The sequence below is a fragment of the Montipora capricornis genome, chromosome 8 (assembly GCF_036669925.1).
Source record: "Montipora capricornis isolate CH-2021 chromosome 8, ASM3666992v2, whole genome shotgun sequence".
NCBI classification, from domain to species: domain Eukaryota; kingdom Metazoa; phylum Cnidaria; class Anthozoa; order Scleractinia; family Acroporidae; genus Montipora; species Montipora capricornis.
In genome coordinates this window covers 28,285,874-28,308,373 of record NC_090890.1, presented here as the reverse complement: position 1 = coordinate 28,308,373, position 22,500 = coordinate 28,285,874, and the positions used below count along the sequence as shown (strand labels likewise).

At 38.2% G+C, this 22,500-nt stretch overlaps 2 protein-coding genes and 1 long non-coding RNA gene across 4 annotated transcripts in view; 1 reads left to right on the top strand and 2 right to left on the bottom strand.

Moving 5' to 3' along the window:
- Nucleotides 1–5,967, top strand: part of LOC138014313 (uncharacterized) — a 6,385-nt gene extending 418 nt beyond the window's left edge. The window contains exons 2-3 of the long non-coding RNA XR_011125293.1: nt 1,994–2,237; nt 5,712–5,967. This is a non-coding gene — a long non-coding RNA (uncharacterized lncRNA). The remainder of the gene's footprint in view (nt 1–1,993; nt 2,238–5,711) is intronic.
- LOC138014311 (patatin-like phospholipase domain-containing protein 4) lies at nt 2,260–12,478 on the bottom strand. Its single transcript, XM_068861360.1, has 7 exons — nt 11,975–12,478; nt 8,644–8,709; nt 7,172–7,448; nt 6,340–6,561; nt 5,336–5,474; nt 4,003–4,119; nt 2,260–2,406 (listed from the first exon to the last, which is right to left on the bottom strand). The coding sequence occupies exons 1-7, from the start codon at nt 12,389–12,391 to the stop codon at nt 2,334–2,336; spliced, it is 1,311 nt and encodes a 436-aa protein (XP_068717461.1). The 5' UTR covers nt 12,392–12,478; the 3' UTR covers nt 2,260–2,333.
- Nucleotides 12,479–16,960: 4,482 nt separating this feature from the next.
- The window catches only part of LOC138014312 (patatin-like phospholipase domain-containing protein 4), a 6,436-nt gene continuing 896 nt past the window's right edge, over nt 16,961–22,500 (bottom strand). Inside the window, exons 2-6 of one of the 2 annotated variants that reach the window (XM_068861361.1) lie at nt 19,820–19,885; nt 19,438–19,711; nt 19,030–19,209; nt 17,771–17,909; nt 16,961–17,355 (exon numbers count right to left, since the gene is read on the bottom strand). In XM_068861361.1, coding sequence (XP_068717462.1) covers nt 17,184–17,355; nt 17,771–17,909; nt 19,030–19,209; nt 19,438–19,711; nt 19,820–19,885 — 831 coding nt within the window. In that variant the 3' untranslated portion in view covers nt 16,961–17,183. The remainder of the gene's footprint in view (nt 17,356–17,770; nt 17,910–19,029; nt 19,210–19,437; nt 19,712–19,819; nt 19,886–22,500) is intronic. The other variant, XM_068861362.1, reaches the window with a different exon arrangement.

Here is a 22,500-nt window from a genome sequence, read left to right as displayed (position 1 = left end):
CATCTTTCATCCATATAATTATCGGCCTTCCCACTAAAAATTCTCCATTTCTTTGAGTGTGAGGGCTCCAGAACTTGGCTAATCATAATTTAGTAGCCTGACTAGCCTTTAATCTTTAATCAGTGTACTTGTAAAACAGGAAAAACTATAGTAGAGGTTGATATGGCAACTTTAACCCCAAATGTATGTGAATGATGAGCTCAGCAACCTCACCCATGGAATATAGGCACCTGGGCTAGGCAGTCTCCTTTCAACACTTAACTACACTACTGTTATGCTTTTGTGGTGTTTAAACTCTCTCAAAATAAGGTCACTTCCATGCATAAAAGTAATCTTTCTGAACAGGAAAACTATGCAAGATTTATGCTGATCAACGAGTTCAGTTTAAAGGGGCTAGGTCACGCAATTTTTGGCAATTTCAGCACTGATCGAATGGTCATAGAATGAACTCACATATCAAAATAACTGTTCAAAACTATAGAAGAACTCTAACAAAACACAGGGAAGCCAAGAAGGGCCATGGATGGACAAAACTGGAGAGGATTGAAATGGATTGAATTTGGGTAAATTTGAAAAACGTCGGCCCACCTTTTTTCAAATTTATATCAGTGTATGTTAAAATGTCATTTACAAAGCTGGAAAATAATTACTATTTCCAGGTATTTCATGCTTGTTCTGCACCTTTCTAGACAACTACTGAAAAGCCATAGCCAATGGTAAAGCCATGTGGCTATACCACTGACATATGACAGTACCAGTAGCACTTTAGATCATTGCAATCAACTTCACCATCATCCAAAAGTAAGATTTACTCAAATTCATCAACGCTAGAAAAGTGTCTATCAGTTTCAAACCAAGTTTTCTGGGACAATAAACAGTACACCAAATCGGCTAACTCAATGTTGTGCCCAGTTCAAACTCTTTGGGAATAAAACACTTTCAATTGTAACAGTTCCAGGTACTTTCATATTCATTAAAATGTGAATGCTACATTATAATGCAAATACAATACAATCCAAATACAATATAATACAATCAATACTAACAAAAGAACCTTAACCCGGGAAGTTTGAATTGGGTACAACACTGAGTTAGCCAATGTGGTCCATATTTGTTTATTTTCCTGCAAAACTTTGTTTAGAAATAGGCACTTTTCTGACGCTGATTGGGACAAACCTGATACAAAATTCTAATACTCTGAGGTAATGGACTCTCACAACAATCATTGAGAATAAACAGGATGACACCACCCCAGAAAAGGACAATCACTTGCACTTACTGTAATTTTGTACAAAAAAGTCGTGTAGCATAAATGAACCCTATAGTTTAAATTAAATGTCATCAACTATGACTGAACAGACAAACAGGCTCTGCCTTTTCAATACTGTGGAGACTTTATTAATTTCCTTTGCCTAATGAGCATTCTTAACAACTCCAGTGTGTCATTGACCTTTATGACATAACCCAATTTGAAAAAGTGATTTATGCATTTTATAATGAAATTCGATGAATGAGTGTTCTTCAACCCATTTGCTGTCATAAAAGTATGACTATTAACCTATATGCACTGACATTTAAAAACTACCTTTAGAGTAATTCTGGCATTGACTTTAAAAAGCACATTCTTCTCACAAATACACTTCAGTAAATCCATTTTTAGTTCCTTTTGCTGTTAATAAAAGCAGCTAAAAGTTGTGCAATGTAATATTGACTTGTTAACTGTGCTTTGATATTTAATTAAAAACTGCTTTTAGAGTAGTGCAGGCATTTACATAATTTGTAATTAAAATAAACTTGTCATTCTTTGGAATGCATTTTAATAAATTTATCCTTTCTTTGTTTTTTTTTTTGCTGAAGTAAATGTAAAAGAGGTAAAAAGTAATAATGCCTAATAAAATAAATGACTTAATCCCTCTGCATAGCATGGCATGCAAATAACTTGGTGTCAAACTCTCTTGTTGTGTTTGACTGTGATTCATGACATTTTCTTCAGCATTATCAAGATGATGATTGCTCCACACAAAGAAAGCCTCCTGTAATGTGTCCCTGTGAGCAGTCTTGCAACTGTTTTCCCAAGAAAACTTCAACATTTGTACAGTCTTCTGAATTGATTTCCAAATCCTGTGCATATCTTTCTTCCATTTGCTCTATTATACTGTTGGTGGTGCTTATCACCTGGAAACTAGCTTGTGTGGAGTCGTATTCAAAATCAGTGGATGGTGAACCATATGCTGGAGGTAAATTGAATGAAATATTTAATTTAGCATTTATTCAATAGCTGACAGTCGATAAAAAACTGCGCTGGTTTCAGAATGGAATACAAGAAACAATTTTCACCACAATCTCGTTTTACTTTTACCTGAATGTGCCTTATCACTGATAGCAAGTCGTGAGGGGCTACCTCTCCTGTTTAGAAAAAAAATTAACAAATCTGTGAACAATAATTATTTTAAGCCTTTCACTCCTGATACAGGAGAGGTGCAGTGGTCTCATGGTTAGTGCGCTCGACTCCGGATCGAGTGGTCCGGGTTGGGGTCCTGGCTGGGGACATTGTGTTGTGTTCATGGGCAAGACACTTTACTCTCACGGTGCCTCTCTCCACCCAGTTGTATAAATTGGTACCGGCGAAATTCTGGGGGTCACCCTTCGATGGACGAGCATCCCATCCAGGGGGGAGTGGAAATACTCCTAGTCACTTCATGCTAATGAAACCAGAGATAAGTGCCGGCCTGATGGGCCTTCTGACTCGTAAGCAGAGACTTAACTTTACTTTCACATATACTCCTGATACAGATGGACTTTACTTGGCCTAATGCCAGACAATTATACTTGTCAATGTGGAACTCCTTAGAATTGAAAGGGTTAAAAAATAAATCCATTATTTTCCATCAGGTACATGTATTTGATTATTACATATGATATCATTAACTTAATTGAATGACTAAAACACTTTAGTAAATTTTCAGCTCCGACTATTGCATTTCTAGCTTTTTGATTGGCTAAAAAACTCCGACTATGAGCCAATAGTCGAAGTTTTAAGTCATATGGAAAATAGTGCGCCAAGATGTTCTTTCCGGACACTTTGTAAAATTGTGGAAATAAAAGTCGGCGGCAAAACCCGGTTTGAGAATTTACTAAAACAATTATTCCATTCGCCCTTGTTGGATATGAAGTGATTATAACCAAATCGCGCTACGCGCTCGTTGGTTATTTTATCACTTCATATCCAACTCGGGCTCATGGAATAATTGTTATTTATTCAACATACAGTTACATAAAAATAGGCCACTTTGTTTGTCCCTCCAAATTTTGCATATTAAAAAAATTAAGCATTGTTTCTAGTTGGCTCTTCTGAGAATTAAAGCCTTTTAGACAGGCATTAGGCAGAGTAAATACCTCTTACTAACCGAGTTCGAGGTCCGTACTGTAAGTTACGGACCAAGTTTTTTCCCGTTGATTTATGGCCCAAGCTCGAAGCGCGCAGCCCATGAATCAACAGGAAAAAACGAGGATCCATAACTTACAGTACGGACTGAGAAAACGAGGTTAGTAAGATATTTCTTATATCTCTGAGGTTAACCGGCGCGCGGGCAAGGAAACTAGTCAAAGTGAAGCGGAAGGTTCAACTGCCACAACGAATGCCGTGCCAAAATCCCAGAAACTAAATCTTCTTGGCTGTTAAGTTTGAAATAGTTGCTTGCAAGATTCAAACAGTTTTCAGTACAAGTTTATGCAACAGAAATGACATGAAAAACTCGCTAGATGATGTTTTGTCGAAATTTTAAATTTAGCGGGCTGTACAGCGGGCCGTACTGTAGAATACGGCCCGCTAATTTAGCCAATTACAGCGTGCGTATTATCTGAGAGATATAATAAAATCTATAATCCTACATGTAGGAACTAGTGATTGAACCAAAGCCAAGAAAAATTATAGCGTTTACTGTATCAAAGAACTGCCTGGTGTCTGAAACTTTCCAGAATAATATTAATTTTATTACAAACCAGCTTTGAACTTGGTGCTCGTCTCTGTATGTTTGTACAATCATGGAGATCATTGACAATAAGTCATCAATAAGTTTATTTCCAGTTTTATCCATAGTCGCAAGTGACACCAAACATCTGGTGAAGATAAAAGCAAACTACAGTTAATTTTTTTTAAAACAATGCTCTTTGCTATTTCTAAGTGAAATGGCGACAAGAACCCCAAGTGGACCATTTCAAACATTTATTTACATAAGGATTTCTTGATTATAACACTATTTCCAGAGTCCTGAATCAGATGTGATTTGACAAAATAATTATTTAAAAAATCAGCAGTCCATTACCACTGACAGTGAATGGACCTTTTTGGCTCTGTAATCTAGCTAATTGGCCTATGTGACTTGAGTAACAGAGGAAGTGTTCTTTTATCATCTATTCCCTTGAAAGTTTCAAATCTCTCTGGTACAACTATCAACTAAATTACTAAGAGGTGCACTTCTCGACAGTGCAGTTTGTTAAGCAATGATACTGTTGCTTCACATGCTACCATAACAAAGATATGTGGTGATAAGATGTTGTAGAGTCAATCCTTCTTATACTATAGTTACTGTACGGTTTTTTGAAAGTGCTACAACAAGTCACAAAATTTGTGGAGACACTTCACCTTCATGGGGCGTCCTTAATTCACCTATTACGGAGCTTACGAAACGACGACGCCGACGGCAACAACGACGCTACAAAACAATAGGTGTAGTGAGCAAAAAAATGGCTCTGCACGTGCGTTTTTCATTTTGGTACATTTCTTTGCCGTCATCTCCTAAATGACGACGTGAAATGACGATGAATTTTCAGTTCTCTCTCTACGCTTCCAACCCACTCATGCCAGTTTAATTCCTCGACAGTTACTACACATTTTTAACGCAAAACGACATGAAATAGCTTCGTAGTGATACAAATAACGCAAACTTCTATTTTTAAATGAAGTCCTCGTAGCCGTCGTCGTCCTCGTTTCATAAGCTCCCTATCATCTCCCACACTGCAGCCCCGGTCCTCGCCCCCTTATCAATGTTGCTAGCAAGACAAAAAATATTTAATGCTGAACACTTAAAAGGAACCTCCACTCTAACTACAGAATATAAAGTTTAAACCGAAGGAAATTTGTTCGAAATTTGTTTTAAAAAAGTGTTTATATCAGGAAAAGTGAATTTTAAAATCGCTGATTTTCACTTTCAAATTTGGAGGGCATTGCCATTGTGAATAATTGTGACGTGTTATGGCTGTCCTATTGTTCTGACATAAAGAGCTTTTGTCTAATAACAATAGAGCAACCGTAACACGTCACAATAGAACTTACCTTTTAAGCAAGACCAAAATCTGATGGATAGTAACACTGCATGGCTTTGAAAGGATTTTTACAGCATACAATGATCTACGAATTACATAACATGACCAAAGTTCCCTTTCCGTGGTACTGTTAAATGCTTCGTAGAGCACTGACAAGGAACCAAGACAATATCAAATTAATGTTATTAAAATAAAATCAATAATTTTGTGACAGGAATCCAAGGCTACATCAGGTCTCATGATGTCAGCACTGGAAAACCTGACACGACAGGAGGCAATACCATTTAGCTTGACCAAACCAGTCTGTCACATGTGACCGGGATCCAGTTCTCAAGGCCTGTAAAGCCATTTGTGAAACTATGGTCCTCTTTCTTCTTCTTTTTCAGGACCAAAAAACCACTATGTTGCTGCAACTGCTAAGTTACTGCTCAGTTGATGAGCTTAAACATTCTTTGAAGAGGTTTGGCAAAGTTCTATTTAAATGTAACATGTTCCAAAGAGGAATATGAAGTTTCTTTCAGAATTGTGGACTCCGGTAATGTACAGATGTAGCTTGAAAGTATCACATGTGACTTATGAAAATAATGATTGATGACGATGATGATAATCTCTTTAATAAAGTCTCAAGGTTGCTTGCTTGAACACATCGCTGTACTTATTGGGGGACTGTAAAATGGATATTGTTGTGGTTTGCTGAAAAGCTCAGAGCAAAGACCCGACAAGCTCAACCCACGTATGATGTGAAATCCAGGAATCCATCGTGGACCATTTTTGTTGAAAGGAGAGTTGTGTCATCACTGCACCAACCCTGCCACCCAGAGTGCACTAAGGCTCTCAGTGCAGAGTCAAGGGAACTGACAAGTTCAAACTACATAAATTATATGAAATCGAGTCCAGGAATCAACCCTAGGTCATATTGGGAGAGTGCTCTAACCCCAGGCCAACCCTTCTTTTCCTTGGACCGCCAAAAGCTTTTATGTTCCCCTGAATCCATGAAATGTTGAGTCACATTACCTTTGAATAGTTTTGATTCTCCTTCTTCCATATCTGTGCAAACCGAAACTTCCCCACCATCCCTGACATCACCAGCCTCACTTGGCGAATGTATAGATATTAATGTTCGTGAAGTGCAGCATGTGCCGTGAAAGCAAATTGAGCTTGTGTTGGTTTGCAAGAGATCTAATGTTGGCATTGATGGAGTTGATCTGAGTGACTCCTTTGTCAGTAAGGTGGGGTCTGCAAAAAAATTATTGTTTTCCTCTGACTTACAATATATTACACAAATAGAGTCTGGGGGCCAATGATATTCAAAATGTTTGATGTGAGTGTGAATCACAAGGTATAAATATTGAAGGGGAAAAATCATGGTGTCTTAATTAACTAAAACATTACAGATGGAGAAATCAAAGCTTAGCAAGATGGCAACTAAACTGTGTAGGAAGACAGTCAAGCAAGATGTCCTATACAATATGGTAATCTAGATTGGCTAATCATTGCACAAAAATTACTTAATTAGCATGACACAGATGCCAAGATTAATAAATACTTAATAGGTTCTTCTGTGAATCTGTAGAATCACTCCCTCTTTATTACCACTGTTCCAGTATGGAATTTTCTGCTTGGGGCTGTGCAAGTAGAAGTGGAATCTGCAGCTGTTTGCAGTGTTGGATTACTTAAAGTGAACAGGATTGTCTCCCCACTCCTTCATTACACTTCAATATTCACTTTTATTTACGACTGAGTTATTTTATTGTCCACATCTATTTTGATTGGACAAAAAAACACCTTGGTTTGTCATGTAATCCGCTCAAGTATGTCAGTGGTATAGAGTTAGGGCAGAACTTACAATGTTCCTGGAGGAATCGTAGGGCATCCCAGTACCCCTGACGACAGATGTTAGCCAGGACATCTTGATTTGGTGGGAATAATGCACGAGAAAATCTGTAGAAATTCTGGAGAGTCAATTGCAAACTGGTATTCCTTAATTCAATGTGAATGTCGTTATTTGATGACTTGTCCTGTGGACAAATGTCGCTCTCGCCACTGAACGGTGACACTGTGATAGTTTCTCCTTCAGCAAAGTGTTGTGGAAGGTTGTCAGAAATGCCTCCGTCAATATAATACTATGAAACCGAAAAAAAAATAAAAGGTATCAATAAATTAAAATTTGTTGCTAAAAGGTGTTGGCTACATAATTATCGAGATTGACAGCAAGAAAGAGAGGAAAGGAGAAGAAGCGATGGGAAAGCAACATCACAGAATGAACAGGCCTGAGGTTTGGCAACATCCTGGGAGAATTTTTGCATTATAGCCATCGTAGAGGCTTAGCTTCTATATCTCTGCTCTAGCAGCAATGACACAGTTATGAGAGCACTTCGTTGTCTCCCACCAATTTTACCCGGGTTTATCTCCCAGACTAAGCATCCCATGTGGGTTGAGTTAATTGATTCTCTACTCTGCTCTGTGAGGTTTTTCTCTGGGTACTCCAGTTTTCCCTTCTCCTCAAAAACCAATGTTTGATATGATTTGATTTTGAGGGCCATAGGGTCATTATTTGTAAACCTGTTACGTGCTACCCTCTTTAAATAAAGTCATTATAAAGCCTATAATGATGGCCACTTGTTAAGGTAAAAACAGCTACCGGTATGTGCAGGAATTTGCTGAGTGACAGAATGATGTAAAGAACTGATACAGACATAAAAATCACGTGAAATCACCAAATGTAACACTTAATGACCACAATGACAATGTCAGCAAACAATCTTATCAATCTTCTATAATAGATATTGTTTATCCAATGCCAAACTGTTTGAATTCCAGTCATAATGTGACAAAGGGAAAAAAGTAATGTGGAATATTTAAAATAATCCAAGGTTTTATTTTTAAGTGGTTTTTTTTTTGTAATATGCTGTATTATTTAAAACCATTGCTGTTGCTTAAAATCCCTTTTAACTCTTCTGAGGTGCGCCTGTAATCTGCCCGATTACATGATTGGTGATCGATGATGATGATGACAACTAGACCCTCACAGGTCACAGAGGATCTTGATTTCCATAGCGCGAAGCAACAACCTCCCTGAAATGCTAGACATACATGCTAAGTCTACTCTCAAGTACTGGTCCTGGATAATGTTGGTTGATCAGCTCAAAGAACACTATTTTTTTAGATTATGTTGAATTAGGTTGCAGATGAAAATAAGGTTTTGCAATTCACGCCTAAAAAAATCATGCATCCGTATTTAGGCTCCAGTGTTTAATTTTCTTTTAAGATGATAATCATGATAACAAAAAATTAGCACTATTCATTAGATCTCATTACCTTTCCTCTAAATATTGATGGGAAGATTCCAGAGTAAAATGGCACATGCGAACTTGCCACTAATGCCTGCAAAGTCAAAAAGGTACATTTTCACTTCTTAGAAATTGAACGTAATCACACTTCATAGATTATACCTACATTCTATGACTTTGTGCACAAAAGTTTAAATTAAGATAAATAAACACGCACACACCATACTCAATGTGGAAAATGCAAGCGTACACCCACAGCAACAGTTTCTAAAATACGAATGTATAACATTTTGTTAATTGTTTAACTCACTGACTCCAGGGAGTGACACTTAACAGATTTGACTCTAATGAATGAAATGCCAGATGATTTACTTGTCAATGGGGACCACTTCGGGAATGAATGGGTTACTAGAGAGTGGAATGAAATAACAGAAATTATTGAGATATAACCTAGCCTGTGACCTAAGCGAAAGCTAATTCTTAGCCTATAAGTTGACTAAACCACCAAATGCTAATTATGAACAACTGAAACACACTTCTGTAAACTAGCCTATTACACTGTAGGTTATTGCAATTTGAAGCATTGTTGAGATAAATATTATTTGTCAAATGAGTGCTTAGTAAACTGAGAGCCCACAATGATCTTTGTGCACAATGTCGTTTACATGATCAGGTTTCTTGCAATGTACAAGACAAAGCAAAGAAACATCATTATCTAGAATTGCTTTCTTTGCAGGCAAGCTATAATACATTGTATGTTGGCTGAGGTGGCTATGTAAGTGATTTGATACAAAAGAAATTAGTCTGCCAATCAAAACAATCTGTTGAACAACGATGTCTCTAGTGTTCCAAAATAGACAGCAGTGAAGGGCAATTTTTTTAAATCAATGAACGACCTGCACATTTTATCAAAAGTATTTGTGATCATTTCAAAACAGAAGATGTCAGAAATGCCATAATTTTTGGTCCACATTTGGGCAATTATTTCTAGACTTCAGGTCATTGACTCAGTGAGTTTTTTTCAAGACATTGAACGACCACAGGTCATTATAGACATAGAAAACAAATGTTTGATAAAGAAGCTCATACAAGAACTAATATTTTAAAGTTCTCTTTCTGGCATAGACATATAGATAAGTGGAACTCGTTACCAGACTCTCTAATATGTGCCGATTCCTTGTCAAAATTTAAAAAGGGCTTAAGAGAACACTTTTTAACTAGTACGTAATTTTTTTGATAATTAAATAAGTTTAATAACTCCTTTGTAAATAGAGTTTAGTGATATTTTTATATTTCTTCTTACATTACAATAGTTTTTATCTGACTTATATTTCCTTGATAGCTTTGTAGATATTTTTAGGGGGTCATCTTACATTAGGATTCAGTTCCTCTCTGATGGCAGCCTTTTTGTATTGATTATTACAAATAAAGTTGTTATAAATAAATAAATAAATAAATAAACATTCAAGATCCCTGACACTAGATATTTGCAAATAATAGAAACAACATTGCAAAATTGACAAAACTGACACTCCTTGAGTAGTGGCCTTTCTCTGTCAAAAACAAATAAATATCTTTGTGGTGGTTAGAAAAATTCAACCCAGACAATACAGTCATCTCAACTGCACTCAGTTTCAAATTTTCTTGCCTTTGATTCTAGGCAGAAATAATATTAAACAATTTTTTAGTTTCTAAAGAAACTGTGGTGCTCCGTCGGGGGAAGAGTGAAACATGAAAATTTGGTTTTATCAAACGAGTTCATAAAGGTTGAATTGCCACCGTGGAAGATATTGAAAGATAACGTTTCGAACGTTAGCCCTCCGTCAAAGGGGGCAAAATTGCTAAATTCTGATTGGCTGAGACAGATGGTATTTTGCCTTAATTTAAAAATCCCTTTCATTATTTTCATGTGGTAAATGTTTTGTAGCATGGCTGGTGCCATTTCTTTGGCGTTGTTGTACAAAAAAATTTGCGCAACAGCGTGACTTTTTAACTTTTTTCTATAAAAAAAGAAAATTTTGCTCTTTATATATGGCAAGTTTGCTCGTAAAATTAAGGATTAATTAATTATTTCTGACTGTCGAAAATGTGCGTGTTTAAATATTCGGCCCCATACGATACTAATGAACAATGTAACCAGAGTTTTCAATCCTAAAAGCAAAGCAAAATTAGTTTTAGGGTAACCTACAATCATATAAACGCCAACGAAATACCAAGTGAGATTTCCCGCGAAAACACATCTTCACACGTGAAAATATAACTATTGCTAATATAGTTATTGGTTACACATAAAAATCGCGCCTTTCGATGCCTTTTATGAAATGATTTAATATTTCATTGCTGTTTTCATAATAAAAAGAATATTACATGGCCGCAGGGAGATACGAAATTTTTCTACTCGTGTTGAAAAATATTTCACGAGTGAGAGCAGCGAACGAGTGAAATATTTTTCAACAGTATGAGAAATTTCGTATCTCCGCGCGGCCATGTAATATCCTCCATTTCTTTGTTGAAGTTTAAATCGAAAATGTACGATAAGCCTGGCTTCTTGGCAAGTTTTTATTCGCGATCCCCACTTCATCCAAAAATGCCATCGGTCTTAATTAAGACTCGTGCTCAGACGGCCGCTTGAGCTCTTTACGATTTCGGAATGGCATGAGACCATTATTTCTGCTAAAAATCAAGCTGCACGTCTAGACAGCATTTAGTTTAAGGATTCAGGTTGCTTCAATTATTGAAACCCAGAAAAAAAATGGTTTTCGCGGCTCCAATTTGATTTGCGTTCCCATGTGGCGCACAATCAGTTTAACAATTGCAATTTTCCTGAAATATACATGCAAATACATTCAATTTGGCTTGTGGAGAAATTATAAAGGATTAAAGGTCTATAAAGGGTTAGACTTCTAAAAAAAAAAAGCTTAATCCTCTTCAAAAAACACGTACAGTCGCTCAATTACAGGGGAATTCTTTGTTTAATAACTGAAGACCCTTTTTGTTTATTACTTTTTTCGTCGTGGTGTCGTCTGACAATGTGCATATATTAAAATCATTTGCATTGTTTTTGATCTGATAAAGAGTTTTGGCCATCAATTTCGAAATCTCGCTTTTTCTATTTTGTTTTACATCGTCCAATCACTGATTTTTAAGCAAAGGTTAATTTTACGAAATACAGTCTGTACAGAAATTTTGCCATTGCATTTCTTACCTAAGCTTTTACTATATATTTAAAGTGCATGCTTTGGAATTAAAATGGTTTGAATCAGAAGCTCACGGCCTGTGCTTCTGTTCGAATAGAATGAAAGTTTTTCCTCTTCCCTTTAATTATTACTTCCTTTCAAGTTTGACGCAAGGTGGCTTACCTCAATGAGATCTTCTTTGGAAAAGAACTCCGATACGATCACATTTGTCAAATCTGGTACGCTGGTCATAGAAATATGCAGTTTCCCACTTGCTATCTCGTGCGCGTTTTCTGGAAGTATTTTCCGGAAAGCCGTTCGCAAAGCGCGAACGAGCTGAAAACTTGGATGTAGGGGCCCAAACGAAAGCGATTTTGCTCGGTTCGTGAGTCTTATAACTGGCTCTGCAACTTCACTGATGCTCAAGTCCATAGCAAGGCCGACCGCAGCAAATGAACCGGCACTTGCTCCACCATAACAGTTAACGCGGTTCAAAAAGTCGACGGCATTTTCCTTCAGACACGACATCACTCCGATATGGTAGACTCCCAAAAATGCGCAGCCTGAAAAGGTTAGATTGAAGTCCTTAGGATTTTCCATGTCTGGAAGCTAGGTTTTGTTCAAATGTCGTAAACAAATTTTTAAACAAACCGCGTATTTATCGTTCGCTTTCATCGAACTGGAGTCTTTTGTGACGTCAAAATGAAAACAGGTGTTCGATTGACATGGCGGTTTCTCTCAGAGTGTCGGCCCGACTTCAAAAAGTCTGTTGCACTGCGACAGATCTGGGTGCTTTCCATTGAGCCAAAATTTCCCGAAATTTCGGGCTGAAGTCAAATGGAAAGGTCGTTTTCGGTTCGGTCCGACCGGAATATTTGGGACCACCTCTGGAGGTGGTCCTTTTTTACCGGTCGGTTTGGTCCGACCGAAACGTACCGAAATTCTCGTTTCCAGTCCCATTTCACTGTGAAGCAACCGAAATTTCAGTCGAAACGTAAATGGAACGCTTCGGTCCGGTTGGAAATTGACTTTTGATGAAAAATGTCGTTCCATTTTTCCTTGGTTAGTTCCACGGGTCTCAGACCTGATGGTCCGGCATAATGGAAAGCACACAGAGTTTTGGAATCGGACTGATTTTCATTTCCATGAATCGGTTGTTCATCGGCTCCTGTCGAAATACACGCAAGATTTGCGCTCCGACGCCGTCGGGCCGATAATCGTACCGTGTAAACCGGCCTTTAACGGTGGTTGTCACCTGAAACTGACCTTGGTTGATCTTTTTTATTTATTAGAGTTATTCGATGTGCTGAAAACATGACAGATTGTTATATTAGGTCTCAAAGTATAGAATTCGTGAAAAGGTGGTAACTGATGTCTAATCAGAGAACAATTTAGCCTTCATTACTCATATTAAGGACGTTCGCGCGAAAATTTTGATTTTTTTCTGCAAATTTTACCATTGAAAGATGATGAGTAAGTGATGTCAGAAAAAAGTCGGGGGTCACCGACTTCGTTTTGGAGAGAAATTGCCCGGAAGAACACCCTAAATCTGAAAAATCCGGCTTCTTTAGCGAATAAGGCCACAGTGTCTGTAAGCCCAAAAATATTGCAAATAAAATCTGTTTCTGAAAAGAAAAGTAGGGGTCACCGAACGTCCAAGATCGTTCAATCGTAGCAAAGCTATAGCAATGGCCATCTGCCCTATCATTGTTCATTTTAATACTTAGCGCGCGCGCTCGATGCATGACGTGCCATGTGAATTTGCGTGCGCTGTAAGGATGCGCAGTAGCAATAGGGGCGAACGTCCTTAAACATGATTTTGAGGCTGTGCAGATTGCTAGAATGGAGAAGAAAGGGAGGGGGGAGGGGGAAACTCCCATATAAAAAGGGGCGGGATGCTCGTCGTCTCGCTTAATGTGTAAATTCGGATTTTGGTCTCGCGTAGGATGCTCTGGGTAAAATGCCATCATATGTAGCTGTGAAGGTCTCCTTTAGGGTTGCGCGCGAAGAAATATAAAAGTGTGTATTTAGCCAGTCGCGGCATTTCGTTTTGCACGCTTTCTCCTTTCACCGCCGTCGCAAGAGGTCTTTTGACTGGCCAAATTCTCTTCTTCACTTTCGCTATCAGAGGATGCACTATATTCACTCGACGAGACATCGACCGTATCAGAACTTTCGCCCGATGAGTCAACTGCTAATCTCTCCTCGCAGTTCGCCATTGCCGATTTCTCAGCCGATTTCTCAGTGTGGGTAAAACAACGACTGTCATAGCTCTGTTTTTATTGGCTCTTTGAACTGAGGGCGTGTGAAACTTTCCCTGGGAGGCGTTCTAATAATAGATCTACTCGGGAAAGGGTTGACTCCAAGGCCAAGTATGGGAGATAGAGGCTCCTCTTGATGAGCTCCTGGTATTTAGGTACTTTAGGGGTCAAAAAAAGCCTGGGCCACGCCCGAGTTGGTCTCCTTTAGGAGGTCAATTTTTGCGCGGTTTAAAACTATGCAGATAAAGTAGATCTTAGTAAGTACTCTTGGTATCCAAAAAGAAAATAGGCGGTAACCATGCATTATTCACAGATAGTTAAGCTTCAATTTGAGAAAGAACACCATACATTGCTCTGTATTTTACAAATATTGTTCATGAATTATCTTTGAAAAATGCGTGGTTAACCCCAATTTTCTTTTCGATTTCAAGAACACTTGTTAAGATCCCGCATAATCATAAAACCGGAGCAAAAATACCTTTGAATTAGTAGGAACCGTTCTTAATTCCTCCATTCGCGCATAACCACAATTCCTTGTGCCTCCGATCTTACCGCAACCACAATTCCTTGTGTTTCGCAAAAAAAAGTGTCCTTCGCCCGACTGGAGAGCTGCTTCAGACTCACAATTAATACTAGTTTACCTTAATAGGAGAAATGTTGCAGAGGGGAAGGGAGTTGTTCAAATTTAACAATGGTTCGTGCATGGAATTGACAATTGAATTGAAGGGAGGTTTGAATAGGTCTTGAGCAAGGACGGTACAAAACATGAACTTCTTCTGGACCCCACGCGACAAAAGAAAGAAAACAATAGATCGTTTTTACAATGATGCCATCAAATTCTAAAATCAAAATTGCACGGTGTTCTAAATTTTTATTTAAAAGAGGTTGAAAATGACCTAGAAATAAAGCTTTTTTCAAGTTTCCGGTTCCCTGACGTCTTTCGTTTCGAAAATATAGCATTTGTCACCTTGCGTGACATCCTGATACAAAGCTATTTGCTTGAAAAAAATTGTCCATCCCTGTGAATCTCAGCTGTTTGAGCCTTTCAAGTACATTAGATGTGTTCATACACATGTATTTTATCGCATGAGCGAAAAGTAAGCGCTTTCATCGCAAAGAGAACTCCGGATGCTTTCCTTGATTACGGGCCGCTGCATGATGTTGGTGAATCGCATGGCATTTCTATACAAAACTCTGTAAAGCTGCGTGAAACGGTTCGGCAAATAACTCAGATACGATGTACCGCACGGAACTGAGAATTTGAGAGGTGGTTAAAAGAAGGGAATAGAGGATGTTGGCACGAAGTGTTTCAACTATTTATGTAATTGCATGAGACTGAAGGTCAACTCCAGCCTGAGTCCCACAATACATTTTGGCCTAGACCCTGTGTTTGAACAGGCTCCCAAACATGGACCAGGCTAAGATTGATCTCTTTTTTTTCCTCTTTTACCATTTTCCATTGAACTCAGAAGCTTGTTCACAGAATTTCTATATACATGAGAGGTTCCTTTACTTTCATGACCTTTAATTAAAGCAACTTTCGTCATTTGTGAAGTACACAAAACTTGCCTGAATATAAAACAATAATAGTTATCATTATATTAATAATTATTATTATTATCCCATTTGCCCTTTTAATTTAATAATTTTATGTATTTATAAAATTTATTAAAAAACTTTAATTAAAGTGACATATTATTTTTTATTAGATGGAGGAGAGTGTTTTACTGGAAACTAAACCACTCGTAGATTCCATACGCCACTTCATCCGGGACCCGAGTGGCGTATTTTCCGTATGTCACCTTTGTGAGTGTCGTATCGTTCAATGACGTCACTATTCCCGCCCTTTTTTTCCCCGCCTTTTTTATAAAGCCCAGCCGTATTTGTAAAACTTGATTACTTTGAAACACAATAAAATCGGAAATATTCAATATTTAGTTTCCATATAATAAAAAGAACATTACACATTGGCTCGAAGATATGAATTTTATGTTCTTGTGGCAAGAACAATATCTCACTCGTTCGCTTCACTCACTCGTGAGATATCGGCAGGTTAGTTTTGCAGGTTGCAGGTTGCAGGTTGCAGGTTGCAGGTTGAAATTTACTGTGACTGTTACATGAATAGCTAACCTTAGGCCTAATTAGGCCTAAAGAAACGTTTTTAGGCCTAAGGAGGCCTAAAGAAACGTTTTTAGGCCTAATTAGGCCTAAGGTTAGCTATTCATGTAACAGTCACAGTAAATTTTTCAACCTGCAACCTGCAACCTGCAACCTGCAAACTAACCTGCCGGTGAGATATTGTTCTTGCCACTCGAAAATAAAATTCATATCTTCTTGCCACCGTGTAATATCCTCTATAAATAATCACTTAATCAGGGCGCGGTTCCTGAAAGGTGTAATAATTCTATTCCAGGGATCAATGTGCCTCATTCCAGGCACATTCATCCCTGGATTAGAGTTACCGGTATTACACCTTTCAGGAACCAGGCCCAGGTCAGTGGTGGAACAACCACAAAAATGCATCTTTTGTATATATATACATGTATATATATGTATTATATTTTTAAATCTAGCTACATACAATAACAAATCTACCCTACCCCTAATCCACCTTCAGACATAATAGTGCGCCCTTAATGGCATTGTAATAATTGTTTTAGTATAAATACACAGTTGATTATTTCAAAAAAGAGAAAAAAAAACATTTCAACGCAAAATCGTCTTCACTTACAGTGGCAAAACGACTACTGGCAGCCATTTTGTCCGTCGAGGTGATTATCGGCTGATGATCCGAGATAGCGAGCCAATGAGAGCACGCGATTTTGTATAATCACCTGTGTATTTATACTAATTAACAATTCGCCAAAGGCAAGGTGAATATTGGTGAATAAAAAGGAGACAAGGTGAATAATAAATAAGGGTATATGCATGTACAGATCCAAAATGTTCCACAAATAAGCTTTTTTACAAAAGTACATGCACTGACGCTGTTAAAAATTCTGTGATTAATACTTCAGTGACTTAAATCATACTACATAATGTACTCTCCAAAAAAGAAGGTCTTATAAGAAACTATGAAATGGTAGCTCATTACTACAGATGATACAGAAGAAAAAATTGAAAAACACCAATTATTTAATGTACTCAGTCCCACAGGTGGGATTTCCTGTGATGGGTTGATTTGTCTTAGATTGTACTTCATGTTTATCTTGATATGTGTGGATCACCATGTAGATCATGGATAGTAGATGGTCAAGGAAAATGCTTCCAGTCTTCTCAACTTTAGGCAGTACTTGCAAAATACTATAAGAAACAGAAAACCCAATGAAACAAAGACCAATATAAATTAAGTGCATGTAACGAGGCCCTTTCAAAATGTAACATGGACAAGAAATGCAAGCCTAAACTGTTCGCAAAGGACTTTCTAAACGCCAACATGGAACCTGAATGCTGTGCATAACCCGATCAACACCCACATAAGAAACAATGAATACTGCAGACACATTTCATGCTTAATTATTCTGCATACACAAATAAAGGTTGTTGGAGACTGACTGATTGATGAATTAATTTATTTGAAAAAGAGAGAACAGGAGCAAGTTATATATGAAGATTTGCGAGAGCACAAGAAGAAGGTTATAGAGAAATTTGCAGCCATGATGATGATGTGAAATTTAAATGAATTCAGTTAAGGTAGGTGTTAATAATTTTTCCTTACTTGTGGACTAAGTGATAGATTTTCCTGAGAAAAATCGCATGTGGTTTTACTGCCAATTTGACAACCCTGAAAATTTGACGTATAAAGTAACAGGACCAAAGCTCTGCCACTGTCACCGTGTCCCTGGCTTCATAAAGAGCTGCAAATAAAAAAAAAACGTAGATGCAACTGCTATGAATGAGCTTATGAGGGATCCAAGATGGAAATGAAGGTTGTCAAAGGTAGCTGAATTTAACACAGTTATGTGACTATATGGGTGAGTTTTTTTCTACCTCAAATTTGCAAGGGAGGAATCCTTGAAAGAATGAAGGGATACAATTGTCACCAGTAACAATACATTACAAACTGGTCATTTTATGGCCAATTATTGTAACCCCACCTTATAGTCACTTTTGGGTAAATGCAATTTTAGCAGCCCTAACTTTAATAGTCACTTTCTGTTTACATAAAGCCTTTTAATTGTAATTATTTTCAAAACAGAATGTACATGTAATGCAACTAGTAAATATTAAATCAACAGCACCACAGTACGTTCTTTCTGTAACAACTTTTTTTTACCACAAATCTAGCCAAAATTTTCTTACCCCCAAAATCCCACCATTTTGTGACCCCATTCTAGAAACTCTGTTGGGACCTTTGTTGAACATGCAACCCCATTATAGTCAATCCAGTCGTGAAAATGTGACCCCATCCAGCGGCACATCCCCATTAGACCATTAATAGGAACTTAACCTTCCCTTCCTCTCCCCGGGATGCCATGTCATATGTTGCAAGACTTCAATAACTGCCATCCTTGTTTACATCACTCCGGGGGGAGGTACTGCCATATATGGACTATAGAGGTACGGGCCACTATGAAGGGTATGGTTTTCAAGCAGTTTACTCTAGGATAGAGTATATAAATCATAGCGTTTGGGTCTAGAATAGGGTATCATTTTTCACAAAACTGACCAGTCGCTTGAAGATTTTATCAAGACTATAAGGAAACCAGAAGTTCCCGCTCAAAAATATAAAAAAATTGAGTCAGCAAAGTTTAATTTACGCAACTCAGCGTCAGTGTCGATAAATGGCTATCATGAAACACTTCTGGATATCATTAAATGTCAAGTATCGGTATTTAGACGGAAATCAGTGGGAGTTTACTCTAGTATAGGGTAGCAAAATTCAGTTGAACTCTGGTATAGGCTAAGGGTTCCAGGGTCCCAGTGGCACATCCCCACCCAGAAATTCCCCCCCCCCCCCCCCGGGACATCACTCACCTAGCAAAAACTTGGATACTCCATCTTGACCAGCTGTATCAATGTCAGAATCCTCTGAAGCTGCGCTGAATAAATCTTCTTCCCCACTGCTATATGTGCTGTCCGATCTTGGCCGTCTTTCAGGGATATGCAGAGGAATAGAAGGTGGTTGACATTCTCTTTTCTTCAGCATGTCAGGATCTAGAAAGGGAACCAGTGAAAAAGGCAAGTAATTTCAATTAAGACACTCCTTTTGCCTCTAAATGTTCAGTTATCAGAGTGAGATTGTTCACTAAAAATTTCAAACTACAACGATAGTTTTGAAGAGTGTTCCCCTACAAATACCCAATACATCCTTGTCACTTTTCCTTTTCAATGTTTCTATGGAATTGAATTATAGTTCTGGTCTTCAAGAACAGAAACACTTACAATGCATTCTCAAAAAAGTCAGGGTGTCCCTGTAGCCATTTACACCAATCTTAAACAGTACTTCATGTTGAGGAGGGAAGAGTGCTGTGGAAACCCGGTATAGATTCTGAAGAGTCACTTGTATACTGGTATTCATGAAGTCGATGTGGGCATCATTTGATGAGACGTCCTTTGGACATATGTCACACTGACCACTGAATGGTGATATTGTAATGGTATCCCCAACTGTGAACTGTTGAGGCATGTTGTCTGTTACACCTCCATCCACATAATACTAGAAAAAGATTATAATACTTCCCAAATAAATATTAAATGTGGATCTTCCTTATAGGTAGACAAGAAAATGATAATTCTTAACAAATATTGCTGGATATTATGTTACCTTTCCTCTAAATACTATAGGAAGAATTCCAGACCAGAATGGTACAAAACAAGTTGCAAGTAAAGCCTGTATCAAGAAATAACACATAATGTGATAAAAAATATCTTTATACACATTTGGGCATGATTTCCACAAAACTGCTGATACTTTCTTGAACAGTCTTCAATGATGCCAAAATTAACATGCATGTTTATGCACCTGTCACCTTAAACTTTCCTTGTATTGATGGACGTCACAAGTCTATATATATAGGGTTATTGACCAAGTGTGAGGTCAAGATGGCTGGATTATAATTGGCCAAGTTCTTTTCTTGCGTGTTCGTCTCGGTCCAGATACACACGAAAAAAAAGAATGAGGCCAATATCCAGCCATCTTGACCGAAAAGCTTGCAATGGTCAATAAGGGATTTATTACATCAAAAAATGATCTTTGATCTTGCCTGCTCGGGTAGCCAATCAAAGCGCGGGATTTGGTTCATTTTGCCCTCTCACGAAGCTAGTCATATAATAAACAAATATACCACAGGAAGAGGGAATCACTACATTAATCAAAGCATCCAAAAACTTTAACAAAAATGACCCTCCAATCCCCACAAACTATATCAAGGAAATGCTAAGACTCGACTCATACTCAAAAAGAGTTCTTTCTAGTTTAACGGAAAGAACTATCTACAAATTCACGTACTGCCATGGGTACTAAAATGGCCGTTGCCTTTGCAAATATCTTTATGGCCGATCTTGAGACACAGATTCTTAGGAAAAGCGTCGTAAAGCCAATGATTTGAAAACAATATATTGACGACATTTTTTTGTTGTGGGATGTCAGCAAACCGGATATAGACAAGTTCATCACACAAGCAAACTCACACCACCCTACCATCAAATTTACAGCTGAGATCTCAAACACTGAAGCCATATTTCTAAACACTGTTGTATGCAAAGGCAAATGCTTTCAAAATCAATCCATTCTGGATATAAAAACACACTTCAAGCTTACTGAAACCTTTCAGTACACTCATTTTTCCTCCAGCCACCCACCAGGTGTCAAAAAAGGATTCGTGAAGGGCAAAGCCCTTAAGACTTCTACGCACTAATTCTTCAAGAACAAGTTTTGAAGAGAACATTTACAAGTTTAAATCATTTCTCCGTTCTAAAGGATATCCACAACATCTGATTGAGACACTCCTATCAGACATCAAATTCACAGAAAGGGAATCAGCACTGAAGCAAAGGAATGAAATCTCTAAAAGATATCTTGCCCCAGGCTTTGTGACACAGTATCACTCAGCAGTGCCATTAACCTTAAACATGTTTATGGTACAAAAGTCTCAACCGTTAAGGAGATGTGTAGGCCTGTCAATCCTTGCTATTTCCTGCTGTGCATATTCTGACCCCTTTCCAACAGGGCTACTAAAGTGTCCTTACTCTTGCTCGGACAAGGCAACGGACTAAAATGTACTAATTCCCACCCCATAGGGAAAAGCAAAGGCCAAAATGTACTAATCCCCCACCTCTCTGGGAAGGCAATGCCAAAAAATGAGTTAATCACCCACCCCCTCGGGCAAGGCAAAGAGTCAAAGACCCCACAAAGCCCCACCCATGCCCCATGTTTCCCTGGGGTGGGAGGGGGGTTGGGGTTTACAGTGACATGTGCATTACCATGGGTATGACACAGGGGAAGAATTTACTAATGCAAATTGCATGTTTGTATGAAGCACTTTTTCTGCTGTGTTTGAGCTGACAGAAACTAATCCTTGGCATTTCTTAGACTAAATGGTTTAAACTGCTTCCCTTGCTTATGGAGGAATCAATATTGTTACACACAAGGTCAAAAAAGTATATGGATTTCTCAAAACAGTAAATTGAACTTCAACTGACAGCCATTGACGAATGATTGTTGATTTGATATGTGATTTCATTGTACAGTGCAAGTATGCCACCCCTAGCCTGCGAACACAAACGTATTTCTGGTGGTCGTTTCTCTCTATATTTTGGGGGAGAGAAATGACCGCCGGAAATACATCTGTGTTCACAGGATTATGCCACCCCCTATCCCTATCCCTAACCCTAGCACATCCCTTTCCCAGTCATAAAAGTAAAGTAAAGTCTCTGCTTACGAGCCAGAAGGCCGATCAGGACGGCACTTATCTCTGGTTTCATTAGCATGAAGCGACTAGGAGTATTTCTACTCCCCCGTCGATGGGATTCCAGTCCATCGCAGGGTTACCCCCAGCATTTCTCCCATTTATACACCTGGGTGGAGAGAGGCACCGTGAGAGTAAAGTGTCTTGCCCAAGAACACAACACAATGTCCCCAGCCAGGACCCGAACCACTTGATCCGGAGTCAAGCACACTAATCATGAGGCTGCCGCACCTCCCAATCATACTTAAATAAAAAAAAGTAAACAATCACATTTTAAAAAGATCAGCTCTAAGTAGAGTGGTCACTTGACATTTGCTTAGACAACCTACATTTGTTCAAATTAACAGGAAATTGGATTAGCAATCACAGAAATGCCAAACGCGTCATCCTTGGACATAGGAAAATCGTATCATTTATTCGCCACGACAAGCGATGAATTTGTCACTTTGCTTTTTGTTTGGCGAATTCTCCGACATGACAATCCAGTGAAACTGAGGCCCTTATTTTGCAAATATCAGCTGAATACCCGCTGTCCTCA